The following is a 9,622-nucleotide window of genomic DNA, read 5'->3' as shown; positions in this document are numbered from 1 at the left end:
GGCAGCTCTGAGTTCAAATCCCGACTCTGCCACTCTCTGGTTGTGTGGCCCTACCCAAGTTCCCACACTCTCATGAGGCAGTAAAGGCTCACTGTGTATTTGTGTATTATTGTCATTTTGGCATTCTTAAGATTGTTATAGCCCCATTTATCAGCTACACAACTACTCTGTGCCTCATTTTCTGCACCTGTGCAATGGAAATAACTGCACCTGTTCTCCCTGCGGGGCGATGAGGATTAGGTAGCAAGGTAATTAGCACACCCTGAGCGCCCCATAAACGTCAGTGCATTTTACTTCTGTGTTACTGGCTGTGTGGCTTGAGCACTTGACTTCGCTACTCTGAGCCTCCATTCCCTCCCTCTCCTGTATCTACTCCCAGAACTGAGGATGTTCAATGAGATGATGTTTAGCACACTGTAATGGCCAAACACAGCTCAGCTTCTTATTAATTGTATTTTCTTTTTTTTTGGAGAGGTTTTTGCTATAGGGCGCGTGCGCTCGCCAGAAAGACAGAGAGAAACAGAGAGACAGAAAGCGAGAAATCATCCCCCAGGGGGACTGGCCATGCTGCAATCCCCTCTCCTCCATTCTCCTCTCCGGATCTTGGGCACGCACGCACATGCGTCTGGCATGAGTTTAAGCCACTGGGTCCGGGACTCAAACTGTGGATGACTACATGGGAGTCCAGCAATATAACCATTACACCATCGGCTGGTCCCAGTTTATTCATGATAGTATTATAATTCCTGTTGTGCTTAACCCTCCTTACCAGCTTGTGACCTTGGACAAGCTCCTTAGCCTCTCTAAGCCTTAGCTTCCTCCTGGGGTCAGATGGGAAGAGTCACTTCCTCTCCCGGCTTTGTCCGGATGATGCAATGGCTACATTGGTGCTTTGTTCTCATCAGCTCTGTTACAAATCCTTGCCCTTCTCTGTGCCCCAGTCTCCTCTGTCCTGTGGATCTCATGATCTTGGCCTTATGGGAGGCCGAAGGACAAGGAGAACATACTCCCAGCCTAGTGCCTAACTGGGAAGGTATGGACCACATAGAGACCCTAGCCGGCCCCTGGTGGGGTGGGATGGGGGCTCACCAAGGAGGAGGAACTTGCGTCGGTCTCCATAGAGCTTCAGCAGGCCTGCACAGTAGTCCTGGATGGACAGCCCTAGCCGGTACTCCCGCAGCAGCAGCGCAAACTGCTGGATCTCGGGGGGCCCCAGCTTACTCCGCAACTGTGGGGAACACCATTCGAGATCAATCCCAGGGAGCAACCCTACTCAATCCCTGCTTAGAAGGTCCAGAGCCCTCTCCAGAGGTAGGTTTGGCCCAGCTGTCCTTTCAAAACCCTTCCATGGCCTATTTGGGAGACATCCAGACCTACTGGGCTGTATCTAAGCCATGGACTCAAGCTACCAGAGTTCAAATCCTGGCCCCTTCACTGATTAGCTCTGTGATTTTGGGTAGGTGACAGCCTCCTTGACTCTTGCTTTCCTCGTGCAAAGTGAGGATAATGATGGCACCTCCCTCTTGGCATTGTCAAAAGGATTAAAAGAATGATGGGGGCTGGCTCCATGGAGCAGGGGGTAATGTTGCCACATGGCAACCGAGGTTGAAACGCCTGGCCTGGCCTAGTCAGCCTGAAACACACGAGTTAGGTGCACGAGTGTCCAAAACCCAGCGGGCTGGAGGACTAGCGGAAGGGGCCTGTGTGGTATGAACAGACCCTGTAGAGGGTGCGTCTCTTTCCTGCACACACACGCTATATCATGAATAAAGAAAAAATATTTAAAAGTAAAAAGAAACAATGCATGAAAGGTGCTCATAAAGTGTCTCGTAGGGTCAGCAGGTGGCGTGGTGACCCACATGCACTAGATCCCACATGGCTGACTCTGCGGTTCAAGTCCCAGACCCAGCGGCTTGAGAAACACACTGGGCGTGTGTGCATGTGTGCCGAGAATCCTGAGAGGAGAACGGAGGAGAAGGGATTCTGGCATGGCCATGCCCCCTGGGGAGTGCTTTCTCACTTTTCCTTTCTCTCTCTTTTGTGAGTGCACAACATACCCTATGGCAAAAAAATTTCTTAAAAAAAAAAAAAAAAAGCAGGAAAGCGTCCAGTATGCAGCAAGCACTCAAACTGTGCTACCTGACTTTAGTTAAGGCCTTTGGCGAGCAGGCCTCAGCTGACTCTCCTGACCTCATGTCCACCCACATCTCTCAGGTCTTCCTGTGCTTCGGTTTTGTCCAGGACTGCGCACGATTCCTGAAGTACTCCCACATTTACTCCAGCCTCCAGCCCTTCACTCCTGCTGTTCCCGCTGCCTGGCCCAGCTCACCGTGACCATGTAGTCCTGTAACTGCTCCAGGCCCAGGCCGCTGTGGTCGCTGCTGCTGCAGTGGGAGCCGTGGAAAGAGGGTGTGGATGTGCCGCTGTAACATGCTTCAAAAGTGTCCTGGGAGCCATTGCTGTGGGGACAGGAGAAAAGGGGCCCTCATTTGCCTCCTTCCAGCTCCCCTCGCTGGGGCAGGCCGAAGGCGGGAGGGCACCGCCACTAGTACCCTGAGCCGGCGGCCTCATCTTAGATCCCATTTTGACCTTTAAGGCCCCACATGGTCTGGCTCTGGCCACCTCTCAAGCCTTGTCACTCACTGGCTCCCTCTTGTTCTCTGTGTTCTGGTCACTGTGCCTTTTCCCTTTTCCTCCAACCCTTCAACACCTCCTCACCTCTGGGCCTTTGCACACGCTGTCCTTCTGGCTGGAATGCCTCTCCCCCTACCTTCTGCTCAGCCAACTCTTACTCACCATCAGATCATAAATGTCTCGGCGGGAGAGTGTGCCCTGATCCCACCAGACCCTCTGCCAAATGTGCTCCGTTTGCAGTCTACCATGATATGCAAGGCCTCTGAGATCCTCCCAGCATCATCTGCCAGCCTCTCTCTGCCTCACGCCCTGTGCCGCAGACACAGTGGCCTCTGCCTGATCCTCAGACACACTGAGCTTATCTGGCAGGAACCGTTGCACTTGCTGCTCCGTCAGCCTGGAACACGCTTCCCCCTTTCAGCCTCCAGGTCCTGGATCAAGTGTCAGCACCTCTGAGAGACCCTTCTGATTGCCCGGATGAGGTAAGAGATCCTCAGCCTCCCTCCCAGCACCCTGAGCTGCCATTTGTGGTTTATTACTGTGACTGCTTATTACCATGAAATAACAATTTCATGCCTCCCAGGCTAGATCGTAAACTCGGCAAGAGCAGGGCCCCAGGCTTGCTTTATTTCTCGCGTGCCTAGAACATGCCAGTTATGGGTCTGTCTTATTTTCTGCACACAGTACAGTGCTCAGCACATAGATGTTACTTAATAAATACTGCTTTAAAATGTCAAACTTAGGTCCAGCTGGTGGCATGGTCAAAGGTTAAGGTGGTGGACTCCCACACGGCTGACTGTGGTTCGAGTCCTGGACCCAGGAGTTTGAAATAAGGCCAGTGTGTGTGTGTACATGCCCAAGATCCCTAAAGGAGAGTGGAGGAGAAGAGACTGTGATCTGGCCATCCCCCTGGGGGTGCTTTCTCACTTTCCCTCTCTCTCTGGTGAACACACATTCCCTATAGTAAAAAACTAAAAGAAAAAATACAAATAAAAGATACAGTATAACAACTATTTACAGAACATTTACGTTGTATTACATATTATAATTCATGTAATTATTATAAATTAAACATGATTTAAAGTATATGGGAGGCTATGCATAAATTATATGCAAATACTGTTATTTCATATAAACAACTTGAGCATCTTCAGTAGTATCTGAGAGGGATCCTGGAACCAGACTCCCATGGAATATAACTAAGTGACCAACTTATTAGCACTGGAAATTCCTTATCTTGAGAAACCCCTCATTCCTGAATAAGTTGAGGTGGTTGGTCACCCTAAATAAAACCCTGGGCAATATTCTCAACTGAATTATTGTTTTAAACACTAAATTTTCCAGCCTTTCTTGAAGCTAGTAAGTCATGTGACTGAGTTCTGACCAATGAGTTATAAGCAGAAGATGTCAAGTGGGAATTCTGACAAAAATCTTTAAAGAGGTATGCTACTGTGATGGCTGGAGCTACAGCCACCATCATGATCCATGAGGTGACCTTGAGGATGGAAGAAAGTGCTGATGAGGGTGGGGCAGGAAAAGAGAATTCTGAGCCCCTGATGACTATGAGGCTTTTGCTCTATTTTATGAAAGAGACCCCCCCCAAAAAAAAGTTCTGCCTTATTTAAGTTATTCTTTTTTAGTGTTTTCTATCATCTGGAGACAAACATAGAGTAAAGCAAAGTGATTTTTTGGCACTAGCTATGATTTTGGACTCTGCAAACCAGTGTATCTGGATGACTGGGAGAGAGCCTCGAGGTTATATAGACCTGAGTCTGGGTTCTGGCGTCCCCTGGGCTTCTCGGGGGGTGGATCCCGTCGGCTCACCAGCTTACCTCCTACTCTCAGTGCCCAGTGTCTCAGCACAAGCCCTCTCCTGTGTGGGGCATGGGGGCATGGAGGGGGCAAGGGCGGTACCCACAAGGAGCTGCAGCAGCTGAAGTCCGCATCGTAGGCGTAGGTCCCATCCGTGTGACAGCTCTCACCTGGGACCAGCAGAGAGTGAGCATCAGAGGTGATAAGGCAGGGACCAACACCCCGGCTCCCTAAGCCCCAGCTTCAGCCTTGCCCTGGGGTCTAGTCCTGCCCCTGCCACCAATGCACAGCTGACTTGGGGCAACTCGCCTCCCCTCTGGGTCCTCAGCTTCGCCAGCAGTGGGACAATCTCACGTTTGTGCCTACTGCACTTGGGAATGGCAGATGAGGGAGGAGCACCGTGTACAAAGAACTCGCTCACTTCCTGGCCCTGTTGTCTCGTGTGTCCAGGTCTTACCAGCTGCTCAGAGCTGCTTCCTCATCCTGGCTTCCCAGCTGAGGTCAGTTCCTCATTCTATGTTCCCACAGCACGGGCTGTGGTTACATACTTGTTTCTGTAATTATTTAATAACTGTCAGCCTACCTCAGTGATGCCAACTTTGTGAAGCAGGGCCATGCCTGCTTTTGCTCATTGGTATATCTTGGTGATGGGCACTGGATCTGACATAGAAGGTGCTCAGTAAACATTTGGTGACTGAATGAGTTTGCAGACATAGGTACAGAATGCTCTTTATCTGTCTGCCATCCCTGCAAGAGGCAGTGAACCAGCTTCTCGGTAAGCACAGGGCCCACAGAGGGGAGGGCCAGCAGCCTGCAGCTGCAGCTATGCAAACAGGGACCATGCGACAAGGGGCTGTGACCGCAAGAATTCACTTCATGGCCTTGAAGGTAGGTGGGGAGTGAGGTTGTTGCAGATTGAAGCTTTCAAATCAGACCGATGTGAGTTTGAATCCTGACTCAGCCACTTAGTAGCTGTGTAACCTTGAGCTACTTATTGACTCTTCTGAGCTGTACTAGCCTCAGCTAATAATCAGACCCATTCAAAAATATGTCTCTCTCTCTCAAGCATCTGCGATGTACCCAGTTCTGTGCTAGGCAGAGGGGATGCAGTGGCAAAGAGGACAGGCAAGTTGCCATGAGGACTAAATAAGGTCTGGCTCACTGATGTGCGTGGCACGTAGTCGGTGCCCGGTAGATGCCTCTGCTAGTCTCTTTCCCATCCCAGCCCTTGATTACAATGAGAGATTGGCCTGGAAATGGTTTTGACCTGGAAGCCTAGTGGAACCAGAAAGCTCAGTAAGCAGACGAAGCATGTGCTTAGGGGTCTGCAAAGCAGAAACGTCAAAATAAAAGAGAGAAAGTTCAGCTGTGAAGGGCTCCTTCTGAAGGTGGTGACCCAGTGCCTGCAAAGAAGCTAGGAAAACCACCATCTTATCTTACCCTACCTATCACAGTACACTATAACTGTAATAGCAACCAGGACCCCTCTAGGCCTTCATCAGCCCCGAGCCCTGGGGCATCCTCTCTCCCCCAGGCTTAGGGGTGTTTTGCAAGAGGAGAGGCCAGGAGGGGAGTACTCACTGCGGCTGCACAGCCATGGCCGCTCGGGTGTGGATGTGTAGTGGTAGCCGGCCCTGTCCACACACTCAATGCTCTGGTCCCCGTAGATGATCTGGAAGACCTGACAGATGAGCGCACAGGACTCCTCGGCGGCATCCTGGCCCAGGGAGGAGAGAGAACTCAGGCCTTGCTGATGATCGGGACATCAAATCTCTCTGCTTCCTCAAACACAGTGTGGTGAGGCTCACGGAGACACACACCTGCAACTCCTTTAAATCAACTTTGAGGATATTTCTCATCAAAATTAAATGACTGCTCTCTGGGTCTTGGGATCCCTTTATAGAATTCAGTGACAATTCTGATTCCTTGGCCACGAAACATGCATCCCAGAGTTCTGGGAGATTCGCAGACCCTCTTGAAGCTTATCTCAAATAAACCCTAATCTAATGTAATGCACAGCTATGGATGCTGAGGCACATGGCAGTAAGTTCTTACTCGCACCCAGGGTTTTAGACTCTAACTCCTGTACCCTCCTTGGGGTCTTGCTGCCACATATAAGAAGCCAGAGGCTCAGATCCCTCTGGGAAGTGCTCTTCATTTATTTACTCATTCCGCAAAGTCTTATTTATTGTGTGGCAGACACTGGGCCAGGTTCCGTACTCAAAGCCTTCGCAGTCCAGTGAGATAGACAGGGCACATTGTTGCCTCTGTCTGGGATCCAATTTCCAGGCTCTTCCCTCTGCTGGCTCCTTCCCATTTCAGTTAAAATATCACAAACTCACTCTCTCTTCTGAAAATGCATTCCCTTCCCCCTTCTTTATCTGCAACCTGCTTGTTTTTTTCTTGGTCTCCTTGGCAAACTGTAATATCACATTTAGTTTATCTGCCCCTGCAGCATATTTATTGAGCACCTGTTAGGTGCCAAGCACTGTTCTAAGGAGCTGGGGGTAGCGCAATGATACACTCAGAACACGCAGGTCTCTCGCACTCTTCAGGGAGGTCAGTCTGGCTGAAATGGATGAAGAAAGAGAGTAAAGAGAGGTGGGAGGAAATGGGATGGTGCTTAGAACATGGTGGCCTTATTGGCAATTGTAAAGATATGGGCTTCTACCCAGAGTGCCACAGGGATTTGGAGCAGTGACATGATGTGACTTATATGTTTACAGGACTGCTCTGTGTGAGAGGTCAGACTGTACGCAAGGGCTGGCCCAATGAGGAGGGCTGACCACACAATCCAGAAGAGAGGAGAAGAGGCACGTACCTGAGTGGGGACAATGGAGGGCAAGGAGAAGTTGTATTTTGGTTATAAATATATGTATTTTTTTAAACAGGTTTTTGCCAGGACCATCAGATAGTGTAATGTTTATGTCGCTAGACTCCCAAATGACCAACCGCGGTTCAAATCCCAGACTTGGTGGTTTGAAACTCATGCCAGGCATGTGTGTATGTGTGCCCAAAATCCTGAGAGTGGAGGAGAGGGGATTGTGAAATGGCCATCCCCTTGGGGAGGCGGTGATTGCTCACCTTCTGTCTCTTTGTTCTTTTCAGTAAGTGATGCACCCCTATAGCAAAAATCTCTCTTTTTTTTTGAGAAGTTTTTGCCTTTAGGCACGTGCACTCGCTAGAGAGAGAGAGAGAGAGACAGTGAGAGGGGAAGAAAGAAATCACCTCCAGTAGGGATGACCACACCACAATCACTTCTCCACTCTCTCCCCAGGATCTTGGGCATGAACACACACATGCCCAGCATGATTTTGAAGCCACCAGGTTTGTGACTCAAACCCTGGTCAGCCATGTTAGAGTCCAGCGACATAACCACTATGCCATCTGCAGATACTGCAAAAAATCTCTCTTTAGAAAAAAAAAGAAAGAGGTTTTTGCCAAGGGGGCACATGTACTTCCTGGAGAGAGATAAAGAGACACAGAGACAGTGAGAGGGAAAGTGAGAAGTCAGCCCCCAGGGAGCATGGCCACACTGCAATTCCTTCTCCTCCCTTCTCCTCCTGGGATTGTGGGCACGCTTGCACATGTGCCTAGCATATGTTTCAAGTCACCGGGTCCAGGACATGAACCGTATTCAGCCATGTGGGAATCCAGTGACATAACCGCTGTACTATCCGCTTGCTCCTGTTTTGATTGTATTTTAAACGAGGGCCAACAGAATTTATTGGCAGAGTGGATATAGATTGTGCGCATGTGCAGCGTGTGTGTGTGTGTGTGTGTGTGTGTGTGTGTGTGTGTATATGCATGGTTATGGACAACATAAGGGTGAGAATGTCACTAATCAAGACAGGGAGACCCAAGGAATAGCAGGTTTGGGGGAGAAGCCTGGGAACTCAGCTTTTGGGTGTGTGAGGTTTGAGCCGGAGAGGCTGAGTGGAGGTGTGATTAGAGAGGAAATCTAGGGAGTTCTCAGTACTTTAACAGCCAGAGACCAGCGATCTCCTAGAAGTCACCAGAGGCAGAGGAGAGAAGACCATCAAGGGCGAAACCTGGGACGCTCCAACTTTAAGAGGCTGGAGAGAAGAGGAGGAACCAGCTTCTGAGGAGGAGCCGGGGAGGTAGGCAGGCATCTTGGAGAACACGGAGGGCTGGAAGCCAGGTGAGAATGCTTTTCATGCCTGTTCGTTCACTACTGTTCATACACGGAGAATGCTGGTAGTCCCGGGTCAGAGGAAAAGCTTACAGGGCTTGGGGTCACAGGGGTCTATTAGACGGTGAGCTCCCTAAGAAAAGACACCAAATGTCTTGTTCACGTCTCTGTCATAGCACTAGCCCCTGCCTAGCACATAGTTGGCACTCAGTGAACATGATCAAGTGAGTAAAAGCAAGAATGAATGTAGAAGATGAGGGAGGGAAGGTGAGAACAGCATTACGGCTTCTTTCTTCTGCCTTAGTGACCCCCTTAGTTATCAAGACTACTGACTCTGAACTTGAGCCTGAATCTTAAAATTACTACTTGCAGGGCCAGCCCATGGCGTGGTGGTTAACGTGCTGGACTCCCACATGGCCAACTGTGGTTCAAGTTCTGTACATGGTGGCTTGCTTTCTCACTTTCCCTCTCTCTGTCTCTCTCTGGTCAAATAAACAAAAACAATGATAAATTAAAAATTCTTTTTTTAAAAAAAATCTCTGCTTGCTTCCTGCACGACCTCGCATAAATCACTGAACCTCCTAGTCTGCTTCCTTCTCTATAGAATGGGGGCAATGGTAGTATTTGCCTACAGGAGCTGTGTCCTTATGCCCATTAAGCGGTGGTGCCAACACTGACAACATGGGAGCAGGCACAGGACTGGAGGAGGGGGTTATAGCAAGTCTGTTCGAGTCATTTCATGTTTTTGTCTCATTGGGAGAACTAGGGGGAGGTGTCCTGGAGGGGTCCTTCTGCTGGAGTGTAGAAGCCCTTCGGTGGCATGGGCACACTTGAAGTCCTGGGTGAGGTCGGAGGAGGGAAAGGGAGAAGGCAGAAGCAGACCCCAGGAACCTTGTAAATAGAGGGAGTGAGGTCTCCGGGGCAGGGCGAGGGAGGGGGTGGGGCGCGGGGTGCCCTCGGGCTCACCCTGTTTGCCACAGCCAGGATGACCAGGTTGCAGTAGGCGTCCGGGCTGGGGTCCTG

At 50.1% G+C, this 9,622-nt stretch overlaps 1 protein-coding gene across 1 annotated transcript in view; it reads right to left on the bottom strand.

The window, feature by feature from the left end:
- The window catches only part of CCM2L (CCM2 like scaffold protein), a 28,748-nt gene that overhangs the window by 11,317 nt on the left and 7,809 nt on the right, over positions 1 to 9,622 (bottom strand). Inside the window, exons 6-10 of the mRNA XM_027774288.1 lie at positions 9,566 to 9,619; positions 6,028 to 6,163; positions 4,553 to 4,616; positions 2,330 to 2,459; positions 1,090 to 1,228 (exon numbers count right to left, since the gene is read on the bottom strand). Coding sequence (XP_027630089.1) covers positions 1,090 to 1,228; positions 2,330 to 2,459; positions 4,553 to 4,616; positions 6,028 to 6,163; positions 9,566 to 9,619 — 523 coding nt within the window. The remainder of the gene's footprint in view (positions 1 to 1,089; positions 1,229 to 2,329; positions 2,460 to 4,552; positions 4,617 to 6,027; positions 6,164 to 9,565; positions 9,620 to 9,622) is intronic.

Source organism: Tupaia chinensis, unplaced genomic scaffold (assembly GCF_000334495.1).
Source record: "Tupaia chinensis unplaced genomic scaffold, TupChi_1.0 Scaffold000418_1, whole genome shotgun sequence".
Lineage (NCBI taxonomy): Eukaryota > Metazoa > Chordata > Mammalia > Scandentia > Tupaiidae > Tupaia > Tupaia belangeri.
This window is presented reverse-complemented; position numbering and strand designations above follow the sequence as displayed.